Source organism: Trematomus bernacchii, unplaced genomic scaffold (assembly GCF_902827165.1).
Source record: "Trematomus bernacchii unplaced genomic scaffold, fTreBer1.1, whole genome shotgun sequence".
Taxonomy (NCBI): domain Eukaryota; kingdom Metazoa; phylum Chordata; class Actinopteri; order Perciformes; family Nototheniidae; genus Trematomus; species Trematomus bernacchii.
In genome coordinates, this window is record NW_022987739.1 from 13,756,717 (window position 1) to 13,768,630 (window position 11,914).

The window sequence follows — 11,914 nt, forward strand, 5'->3', positions numbered from 1 at the left end:
CATGCTTTTAAAAAAAATGGTTTCCCTACGAGACTGTATTATTCGTTCAGTAATTGTGGCATCGGTAGCCTTTAGCAGTTGCTACAAAAGTGGGGTCCTCCTGGGACCATCAGGGGTCCTTGTGAGGGCTTCCAAAGTATTAAAATATGTTTTGGCCACTTAAGGGCTGACTAACAACCTACAAAGACAACATTGCTCTAAATATATTTTTAAGTTATTATGTTTAACATCATAGCAAACAGTTGCCTATACATTTAGATATACCAAGTAATATTTGTATTAATTTTCATTCAGTATTTTCATTATGGATTAGTCTACAAGTTATTTTCTGGATCAATAGTTTGCTTTATAAATTGCCAAATAAATGTCAGAAAGTATTTAACAAAAAATGTCCACCCCAATTTTAAATCCATGGTGATGTGTACAATCATTGCATCATTACTAACACTCGATGTGTTGTTGATCTTCACCATGTAATAGGGAATTATATGGTTGCTTAGCTGGTAAAAATACGATTTTATATGAAATTTATAATAATATTAACAATAATGCATACATTTATTTACCAGTTGATAGCTAGGCAACGCAATTTGTTTGTTTAACATGATAAGTGAGCAATGACCACAACTTATCATGGGTAACTTCATTTAAAAGAAGCATAGAGCTTCTGAAAACCAGCTTTTGCCTTCATATTTCTTAACCAGCGTTAAGTTGCATTTGAACAAAGCCTGAAGCTTTGAAACACAGGCTTATGACTAAATGGCTGTCAGCCATGGTATGTGTGGGGAAAGTGAAACAGTAGTGCTTGCCTCTATTTACCACCACAGAAGTGCCTTAGAGCAAGGCTTTTAACCCCCAAATGCTCCAGTGCACACAGACTGTGGGGGGCAGTTGAAGTTGAAGAAGACTGGCATGATCACTTGACTTTATCCTGCATAATAACAGTGTGCCATGTCTAAATGCTACTTACAGTAACCATGTTAGACGCCAGTAGTCCGTGCATGAAATAAATGCTGAAGTCGCAATACATAATTCAGTTACATAAGCTTTTGAACATTCTCTGTGTCAGGCACACAAACCATGAACTGTTTGGAATCAGTGTTACGTCCCAGCAACATAAAACCAGTTGTACTTAGTATAAATAAAGTTGTTTAATGAAAACTCTAATTAAATTACATACGAGCAGCTTAACATCAGCCTATACTGTATATGACTATTAAATCTGCTTCAGGACTGCACATTAAACACGTTGTTCATGAATAAGCTGAGTCACTGGCCCAAGGGGAAATCCATCCTAAAATGATAGGATTTATTTAATGTTGCACTACTCATTGATTTAATTTAGTAATTTAAATGAGACAACCCCTTTCCGATTCATAACTGTGAAACTTTATAATATTAAAATCATTAATTTTGGCATTATTTAGGTAAAATATATAGTATGATCTCTGAGATCATATGAGTCTAAAGAGTCAGTAACAAATTAATTATTGGTTGACCAGCGCCCTAAAGTGACACCTGATGACATGATCAATTAGCATTGAAAATCTTTTAATTTCCTTTTTAAGGGTAATATTATTCGTTTTTTCATGGATGTCTTTCTATTCATCCTAAATATGCAGTGCCATGTAAATCCTTTTTTAGGGTGGGCTTTCCTTTTATTGTTTGCATGTTTATGCAATATTTGTCCCATGGTAAATTGAAACCAATGGCTTAGATGTACATCTCTCTCCTCTCCAGAGAGTCTGCCTGGATCCCAGCCAGATTTCTTCAGGCTGACTGGAAGGTAATTAAGTGGCAGCAGACTGGGGCATGCTGTTTCAGGCATCCATATGAAATGATAATGGCTGCTGCCTCACCAAAAAAGAAAAACACAATATGACACACATAAACACAAACAGAAACATACATAAAGCTAGAGTCTTGGACATTTTGAACCAGTGAGATATCACATTTCAGAGAACTGTAAACAGTTATCTTAACCTCAAATAGAAAAAAAGGACAATATGATGTTCCATTGTTTTAAATCCCTTGAAATATGTTTCTGATTTGCTTCAAACATTTGACCTAGCTGAGGTGCACATGATTAAACTCAATCGAAATATCATCACAAGTAATTATAGAAAGAGGGCTTTTGTTTTAAGTTCATTAAAATGCAGCCTTAAAGCCAACAGAAGAGCAACTGCAACATCTTGCACTGTTTCCCAACATTCAGTGCAAAGTGTAACTTGTAAAGCATATGCATTATCTTACATTTCAGCTTGTTTTACTAAAGAAAGAAAATAATCTTGTTTTATTCATCTAGCGTTTTTTGTGTGTACAATGTTCCTCATCGTAAGCATGAATATGTATATTATCATTGATGTGTAATTTGTCTTAGGGTGCATTGACCCCACAGTGTCAGTCAAAAGACACTTGTCAGGTTTCATTACCCAGAGTTCATTTGTAGACACATCAGAGGTGGCTTACAGCGATGGATAACCTTGAGAGGACTCATTAATGTCCACTCATCAACCTTGCAGTGCTTTGTCCAAGTCACTATATAACTATATTATGGGAAGGTGTCTTTGTTTGCATTGCTCCCAAGGAGGGCAAAGCTTGGAATTTAGGGATAGTGTATAGGCTTACAATTTAAATTATACAATAACAGGAGGTTTAAAATGGCATATACATCATATTCAGAGGTGTACAGCAGAAAAAAGACAATAGCACTTTTAATTACAGAGGATTTTTGCTACTTTTAGCTAAGTAAAATATCAAAGTGCTTTTTGGGAGTGAATGAGATGTGTTTTTCAAAAATTTAGGAAAATTACCCTTTCACTTGTGTAATGGGTGCTATTTATTTTTAGAAGAAAATAGTGCACCAATGCTTTAAGATTTGTGTCTGTATTTGGTCATTGTTAAATCACTAATAATTAATTTCTATATGTAGTCGCATAACTAAATGTACTAATGCGGTGATGATTCACAAAACTATTATATTTGTCAGTCATTATTTGGTGTTTTATGTAGGCTATATTGTTTTAGGTTATCCTCCCACGGGGCGCGTGCGGCTGCAGTGAAGCAGCAGAGGTGGCGCTGTGAGAGCCAGTGGATCAGTAGCATGGTCACATGTCATGTGACCAGGCGAAGCAGGAAGTACGTTTCTGTAGAGGGAAAACCGGCAAAAAGTGAGTGGAGGACGCAAAAGTAAACATGTAACATCTTTCAAACATGTGATATAATCAGTCGTTTCTGTGTTTGATTATATGGGCGGTTTTCCCGGATATCTATTTGCACTCAAGTGCAAGGTGATTAGTTTGAAGTAGTTTAACCTTTACCCGGTTCCAGTAGGTAGTATTTTTATGTTTTACAGGTCATGTTTCACCAACATTACCGCCGGTGTAAAGATGTTGTCTGCCGATTGATTATCCTCCGTGTGCCGTTTAATAAACGACTTTTAACAATGTCAATACCGAACCTATCTGAAGAAAGCTCGAAGCGACTGAAAGGCAGAGCCAGGTTACAGTCCAATGCAGACAGGAGAGGAGCAGACCCCAGTGAGGGGCTGACAACATGCAGCATTGTACACGAGCACCCTGCAAGAAAGTTCACAGAGGAAGAGATGGACATCCACAGAACCCACAGAGAGGCATGTGAGGTGAGACCATCACTCTCCCACCCACTGCTCCCATGTTGATGTCAATCTGATCACATGATTAATTACAACAGTGTGTGATATGTTATTTGCAGCATCAAAATAAACCTAACGTGCCAAAAGTACTTATTATGCAAATTGGCCCATTTCAGAATAATATATCATGTTTTGATTATAATTATTGATGCATTAAAGTGTTATCAAAGCTGGTAAAGGTGCAGCTAGTTGTAATGACTTTGTATACTGCAGGGTAGCTTCTGAATGTTATTCCAGGTGTAACTAAAGTCTTATTTAAGTGTTGATCATATTTCACATCATTAATCAAAATCTTCAAAGTAGAGGAGTAAAAGTACAATATTTACCTCTGAATTGTAGTGGAGTAGAAGTACAAAGTAGCATAACATGGGAATACTTATGTATTACTTACTTGAGTAAATGTAATTATTTACTTCCCCAACTCTGGTTATTTGTTGGTTTTAATTCTCTACTGAGTTAATTAACTTCAGTTGTGGCATGTGTAAGATGATTTTATTTAAAGTAGCAAAGCCACAATGTAAAGATACTTTGAGTACAATACTCTCATTCAGAACATTGCTTTTTGTACAGTATTCAAATGCTGGTCAATTATCTTTCAATGTAGGATCTGAAAATGCAAAGCATGTAGTCAAATAGCTGTCTTTGAACAATAAATAATATCAATTGCTGAATTGTAGCCAACTAGAAGTATTATAATCATGATGGTATCACAAACCTACTTGAGTTGTTCTCAACTGTTTGCATTAGAGTCTAGCTGTACACAATTACACCATGTCAACAAAAAAACATGTATGCATTCTTTCACTATTGTAGTGCTACACTGAAAATATGAAACAGGTATTTTAACTGTTCACCAAAACAAATGTAATATATGCAAGCTAAGTAGCAATTCTTTTTGGAGCTATACTCAATATTGTGTCTACTTATTTATGTTGAGTTAAAATGTTGCCTGTTAAGCATTATGAATAATGAGAATCTAGTAGAGAAGACTGACTACCTTGAGGTGATTGAATGTTTTTTTTAAAAGCCCACCATGGTACATTTTAATTTCTACTAAGTGATATGCTCCTTCAAATAACAAACCAAATGTGAATTTCACAATAATTCAAATACTATTAGTACAAACAGTACTGTATCAAATAGGATTATTGTTTATCAAAACTGTCCTGTACCTGTAGAGCCATTGTTCACTTTTTCTTCTAGAAACCCCCCAATGTGTCCTTGGTATAATTACATTTACTGTCATTTGCAATTTTAAATTTGATACAAGGTTTCCTTATTTTCATTGTAATTTCCTTATTTGTCATTTGTATTATATTCTGGATCACAAAGGGATTGTCAATATATTACACATCTATGGTGCAAATATATGCACCATAGATATATTTTAGGAAAATTACAGTTGTAAAAAAACCATTTTGATTTACTTTGACGCACGCTTACCTACTCAGTGTTTCTACACAGTACCTGTCATGTAAGTAATTGTCAGATCCATCATATTCAACCAAATCTTCCTTGCTCTTCCATCAAACAGAGTGTGTCTCTGTGGTGATGACAGTGGTGAATAGGTGTCATCTTCATGCCTCCAGGCTTATCTGTTGTAAATATTGTGCTTCTGAGTGTGGATGAAGTTGAGGCAAGTTGGCCGTGACCTGAGGAGAGTGGTAGGGCCTGGGTGGGAAAAGCACAATGCAGAGGGGGCCCTGCTATGCCAGCTTCACTATGTGCCCCTGCAATGCCATGCGAAATGACAGGCTGTGTCACCAAATGGCCTGGGGGCTTTTTCCCTTTGTGGCCTGTCAAAGCTCACCAACTAGTGGGCTCTCAGTTTGAAACAGACTGAAGGATGACATTTTCTAACTTCCCAAGGAATGGCAGAGTAGCTCAGTGTTTTCTTCTACATACAGAAGAGTTTAAATGTCTGTACAAGATGCAGATCAGTTGATAACTCATTGCAGATTTTCACCTACAAAAGAGCTGCACTAATTATTTAGTAAAATCAGAGATTCACCATGTTGCATCTGTTTGTATGCACATAGGTTTTCCATTCCCTCACCTCCTTGACCCAAAGCAATCTGTCTCTATATGTTCACATTCAGTAGTATACCCGCCTGTGCATTTGTGTTAGATATGTACATGTAGGTATATGGTGATGTATGCAGGGGTCACACACCAGCATGTGTTTGTATGTCACACTAATTAAATAATAATGTGTTCATTCTGTTCAGACAAAGAAGCAGATGTACGTGGACCCTTCCAGTGGGTACAAGGTGTTCACAGAGTATGCCCAACTTCAGAGAGGGAAATGCTGTGGCAGCGCGTGCAGACATGTGAGCCCTTTGATTTCTTGTGTACCAGGTTGTGTGTTTCTCCACTTCAATCTGTTTTTTCACAGCATGTTTTTTCTTTTCATCTGGCCTCAGTGGTATGTTTAGTTTTGTCCCATCCTCTTCATTTTTTTTTAATCTATCTAGTTTCCATATGTCAATTTGCCTTCGATTTAACCTGTGTTTTCTTAAAGATCAAATAGTCTTACATTTATTATGCCCAAAATAGCACAAGTTTATATGCATGGCCGGTTGACAAGAGCATCTGAACATCAGCTGTCCCTGGTGCCGAAGACAATAATTTATTATTTTCAATAAGTCCATTATTCTGTATGTTTTTTCTTTTCAAACGGCACATGTAAATCATTTTACTCAGTTTGACAATGTACTTTAATGTTCAGTGAACACTAAGCTTTAGGCTTGCTACATTTGATATGATACATGTTACTAATGTAAACCAGACAAGGGCTGCACAGCATGTGGCCTGCTTGGTGCATGACAACATTTTATCCCTCAAAAAACAAATCCTTTTTTCCTCCAGTGGTTTTACTTTTGCAGACATTACTGATGAAATAAAAGGCTTAAATAGTTATTTCTTTTGTATGGGGGTAAACTGCTTATTTTACAAACATCACTTACTGTATGTTGCACCAAACAAACACATTACATTTCATTTAGCTGACGCTTTTATCCAAAGCGTCTTACAATTACAGGGACATTCTCCCTGGAGTAACTAAGGACTTACTCAAGGGCACACTAGTGGTGGTGTTCCTGGCGGGATTTGAACTCACAACCTTGCGATCTTCAGCCCACCTCACTATCCATTAGACCACCACTATCCCCACAAAGTGAATGACCCATTTTTAAGCTTTACCAGTTACAATATGGTATCAAAGATGAATGGAAAAACAGTACATAATTTCCCCTAATCCTACAAGTGTTAAACTTCTCAATGCTTAATACTTTTAACGTTGACACATATCTTTAGGTTTATTATTTGAAAATCAAACCACACTCTGTAAATGTAGGTCAATATAGACAAGATGGATTTGATCATAACATTATACCCTCATTATACCTGTGACTCACTTCACCTATGTTGTGACCTGGTGACATGTGTCGTCCTTTCTTACTGTGTCTGGTTCAGTCCTAGATATTCTTTTAACCTCATCCTGTTGAAAGCTTACAACCATGTCTTGTTCTCTGTGTGACTGATGTTTTACTCCACATATGACTATTTATTTTTTCATTTCTCCTCTAGTGTCCATATGGCCAAGTCAACGTGAAGGACCCTGCAATGAAGAAACAATTTAATACTTTATTTTATGCATGACGAAGGTAAAATGCCTGTTCAGAATGGAACACAAAACATGTTGCTTATCTTCTGCCTGTCATTATCCGAACTACTTTGGAGTCATTTTTAGCAGTGTACTAAATGATGAAATAGGGGTACTGTCTGTGCAATATCTACCTCCAGTGAATCACAACTATTCTCAGGATTATTATTATTCTCACAAGACGGGGGAGGAGGAGCAAGGATTTGTTCACTAGAGCCTCATATAAAATAGTCTTTAATCACATTTTTGTTTTGCCATATTTTTCAGTTCTTTTTCTCCAATGTCCAATGAAATGCCTTGAGCTCCATTTCTTGTTTCTCTTTAAGAGTACTTAATATTTTGTGGTTTTCTGCTACTCTGATGCATTTACAAGGGTTGTGGGAGTATGGAGATGAAAACTGAAAGAGCATTTTAGATCTTTGCCCTCTAGATAAAGGGCATATAAGCGAAACTAACTGCAGATAGTCAGATGGAGTCTTGTGCTCTTTTGCTTTGCATCTCTAGTTATTTTTCCTCCCAAATGTACGACTGTATGAATATTAGCATCATTTACACTCCACAAGTGCTCGTCTGAACTGTCTACCTTTGACTGAAACGCTGTGTTGTTAAAAATAGGCAGGGGCCAAGGGTCAGCCCTCACACTTGGCTGCGCTTCTTTTACACTACTTGATGGAATCAGGCTGCTAACAAACATGCCATGGACATCAACAGCAGCCCTCCCCACCGGACTCCCAGCTCAGCCTCCTGGCAACACTTGGCTCCAGCTCAGCTCCCTGCGGCTGCTCTCCTGAGCTGCAGCCTAATGAACTCCTGGGCCCTCCTATCCCAGCACTGCAATAGATCAGCTCATGTTCACGAGCTTGTTTAGACGCACACATGCATAGACAGGCTTACTCCATCAGAGCACCCTGTGGCTCCTAATAGGCCAATATAGAATAAAGGTTGCTCTAAACACCGCACTGTGTAGCCCACAGTAATAGTACAAGGTAAGGTCAAGCGCTCATGCGGCAATACCTGTGCGTGCGAGAGATGTTGAGGGAAGATGTGGCACTTGATTTGTGAGTGCATGAGGGGAGGCAGCGCCATGCCTCCGGGCGCTGGCTGTGAACCTGCCACACACACTCGCCTGTCTCCGCCTGATCGGGCAAACAGCGTCGGGATGAGAGGATGTGTCTGCCGCGGAGTCCTGTCGCAGCCGCCTATACTGGCGCAGCCACACTTTCCCTCGGCAGGTGGGTCCCAAAGGCAAGTGCTTAGTGATCGGACAAAAGCCCTGTGAGCGGCTACAAGGAGATTCATGATCCCAACAGTGCTGGGGAGGACAGGTTCTTGGGGACGCGTCGTCAGGCGGGATGAGAGGCAAATGTATTTGGTGTTATTCTAAACCGAGGCAGCGGAGCGTGCGGCAGCAACATTCCTACAGCGGGACGGTGAAGGTGTCACACTCATCAAGTACCTGGGCCCGCTCGCCTGCCGCGGCTCTGCGGGTTTTGCCTAGGGACTTGTCTGTCACATTAAAGTAGATGCATTGCCATTCAGGGCCTCGGCGGTCCCGCAGCCTGACCATGAAATAGGCCAACTTTCATGTCTGCCTCATCCCTCCACGTCTTCCCGATCCAGTGATGGCACAGTTTGAAATGCTTTTTTTTCCTTTTCTAAATCATGTTCTTGCCTATCAGTTGTTGACTGAGACACAAACAACACAGCAATCCCTTTGACAGATTTATGGAGAAAGTTACTTGGAAAAACCTCCTGCCACCATAAGCAATTATCATATTAAAGTATGTTTGGAAACAGTAAGCATGTTCTTGAATTGTGCTTTTTTGAAAGCATGTCATTCACTTCCACAATGAGAGAGCATTGAAAAGACAGCCATCTTTTGTATTTGTCTTGCTTATAAATTGGTTTAATAGTCTTTTTTTTCAACTTATTAAATTGTGTTTGACAACTTTAAAACTGTAATGGCAATCAACCTCATGAACAAATTCATTCTGTTGACTTTGGCTGTATTATGCAATATCAGTAGAATGATGAAAATGGAAGAAATCTCTCAATAGGCAAATATCCTTACACCCACATTTGCACACACATGGTATTCCCTCAGTGCAGATGTGCTCTGAAGTTACCACAGCCAACCCGACATGTGAGGTGTTTATTTCAGGCATTTTGGACTGAACATCTCTGACCTTCAGCCGGAGCATATGCTGTGCTGGAGCAGAGTGGCAGATAGACCGTGTGCCTTTCTACAGGATGATGGCACTAGCCGCAGAGAAAAAGAGAGCTGTCCAGTTTGGAACTGTGACCAGACAAGTCACAACCAGTTGACAGGCCAAGTAGCCCCTCCCTCACTCAGCCCCCCCCACCCCCCCCATCCATCTCAAACAGGAACAGCAGCCCTGCGGCCAATGGCCCCGACCACAGTCAGTTACAGTGTCTCCATCACTGTTAGCCAGACCAGCCAGGAACTGACATAGGGTTGGGCGGGGGGGAGAAAAAAAACTTGAGTGTCAGCCGTATGATGGCTGAAAGGAACATCAGTCTAAGCAATTGGCCGGGCACTGCTATGTACTTGTTGGTGTGCATGCTCGTGGGTATACGTGCATGTGTGTCTTGATATTCAAGCAGCATTTGAGCAGCCCCTACATCAACGTCTGGTCCTGCTACACACACACTGTCAGCTCGCCTCGGGGCAGCAGCCTCCACAGTGGTCATATGGACAACCAGATCCCTGTGGTAGAATTAGTGATAAAAAACACACATGGCCACTGAGTGACAGTCAGCGCACCAGATTCCTTTGGACAGACAGGGCTGCAAATAGCACGGAGGAGCAGTTTCTCCTTCAGACCGCAACTGGTGGTCAGGCTCATGCCAGGCCAAGTCGTGGCTGCCAGATGAGCCCAGATAAAAGGAGAGTCAGGGGCAGAAGCAGACACCTAAGTGCCTAGGAGCACTTTGCCCTGATTATTTCTCTCCTGTTTTTACATCAATGCAGGATTTCTTGTCTACACTAACAAGAGAAGGCATGTGATTGCTTTTCTTGTGGCTTTTACACTATTTAACCTCTAACTTGTGATTCCCTCTGACTCACTCTTCAGTGAATGGTTGAAGTAGAAAGAAAGGGAGTGTTTGACAGTATAACAACATATACAAGCATCGCCTAGTCTTCTGCGCTTTGCCCCATAAGGTTATATAGCTATAAAGAACATTTGTCTATTATGTTTCCATGTCCTTTCTAGTGTGGCCAGATATGGAGTAATACGCGCACTATTCCCCAGGAGGATACTCTGTCCCCAGAGGAGCTGGTGGGGGTGTGGGGGGTGTGGAGGTTTGCTTTTGGAGCTGTTCTGGAGGCAGGGAGGGGAGGCAGGCAGCAGTTGGTGTGCAGAGAGCAGAGGCTCAGGCTGGCTAGTTAAGAGCTTCTCTCTCCTATCCTCCATCTGCCAGGGACCGGGGCTGTGATTTGAGCTCCAGCAGAGCAGAGCAGAGAGGAGATCGAAGTAGGGGTGGAGGGAAGTAGGGGATGGGGCGGTGGGGGGTGGTGTTTGTCAGTGGTAGTCAGGGGGGGAAGGAAGGGGAGCGTTGGTTGGAAGAGAGAGAAAAGAGAGAGTGGAAGGAGCGGGGAGGAGAGGGGGAAAAGTGAGAGAGAAAGAGCTGGAGAGAGAAAATATGGATGGAAATGAAGAAAAAAACAAATGTGTGAGGATTGAGACGCCTCTAAACAGGGCTATTTTTGTCTGAGTTTTTATATATTATCATTCTAAACCCCCTTTAGAGTTTGAATGCCAGGTGTTTGCTATAAAAACAGAGTTTAAGGCATGATATTTTACCCATGCTTATGTTTTTTTTATATTTCCTTTCCTCATGAAACCATGTCCACTGTGTGTTTGTGAATATTTCCAGGATGTCTCACCCACCCACCCAGGCTCATGTGACTGGGTTACATCTTTACAGTGCTTCACTCCTCCCTCTGTTCCTCCTCCTCTACCCCCCCCTTCCCTCCCTTTCCTTTCCCACTCCTCTCCTCTCCTACTCCTCTCCTTCATTCTGTCAGTGTTTAGCCCGTGGTTCCCCGCTGCACAGTGGATCCTGGGAGAGCCTTCCCACCTCCTCCTCCTCCTCCTCCTCCTCCTTCTCCTTCTTCCTCGCCTCCTCAGCTCCTATTCTGGCCATGCTCTGGGAGTGACTGAGAGCTCCCTCCACGAGACTGAGTGTCACTTGAGGTGACCCAGAAATGATGACTCCAGATGAACCCTGGATGTGTGGTAATCTAACCACCATGCCCAAGGAGCCAGGCAGCCGTGGAGGCAGGCATCCCGGGCTGATGCAGTGTCTGTGGTCTCACTGTTGAGCCAAGCTCGCTGCACATCCTGTCTGCGTGTCGTGCTCCCAGAATGCTGTGTGCACTGTTCGTGTTGTGGTACACAGTGAAATGGATCTCAGTGGCGTTGCATTATTGATGAGATACATTGTGATGTCAGCCCAGGCGGAAGGAGCAAAGCAAAATGACTGTTAGCAGTATGGCACTGTGTCATTTATGCAAGCATACAGAGGTGTAATTAATTGTCACCCTTTGCTCT

General features: G+C 41.2%; 1 protein-coding gene across 2 annotated transcripts; it reads left to right on the top strand.

Moving 5' to 3' along the window:
- Positions 1-3,096: 3,096 nt before the first annotated feature.
- Positions 3,097-7,580, top strand: cunh1orf53 (chromosome unknown C1orf53 homolog). Of its 2 annotated transcripts, XM_034146276.1 has the most exons (4): positions 3,097-3,170; positions 3,471-3,640; positions 5,902-6,003; positions 7,262-7,580. In XM_034146276.1, the coding sequence occupies exons 1-4, from the start codon at positions 3,104-3,106 to the stop codon at positions 7,331-7,333; spliced, it is 411 nt and encodes a 136-aa protein (XP_034002167.1). In that variant the 5' UTR covers positions 3,097-3,103; the 3' UTR covers positions 7,334-7,580. The 2 variants fall into 2 exon arrangements, with proteins under 2 accessions (XP_034002167.1, XP_034002166.1); XM_034146275.1 differs by lacking the exon at positions 3,097-3,170 and having other exon boundaries at positions 3,181-3,640.
- Positions 7,581-11,914: the final 4,334 nt, after the last annotated feature.

Coding starts and splice junctions, on each gene's coding strand:
- cunh1orf53 (XM_034146275.1), top strand. CDS start 3,359: ATGTTTCACCAACATTACCGCCGGTGTAAAGATGTTGTCTGCCGATTG. Junction 3,641..5,901: donor CCCACAGAGAGGCATGTGAG/GTGAGACCATCA, acceptor CATTCTGTTCAG/ACAAAGAAGCAGATGTACGT. Junction 6,004..7,261: donor GTGGCAGCGCGTGCAGACAT/GTGAGCCCTTTG, acceptor TTTCTCCTCTAG/TGTCCATATGGCCAAGTCAA.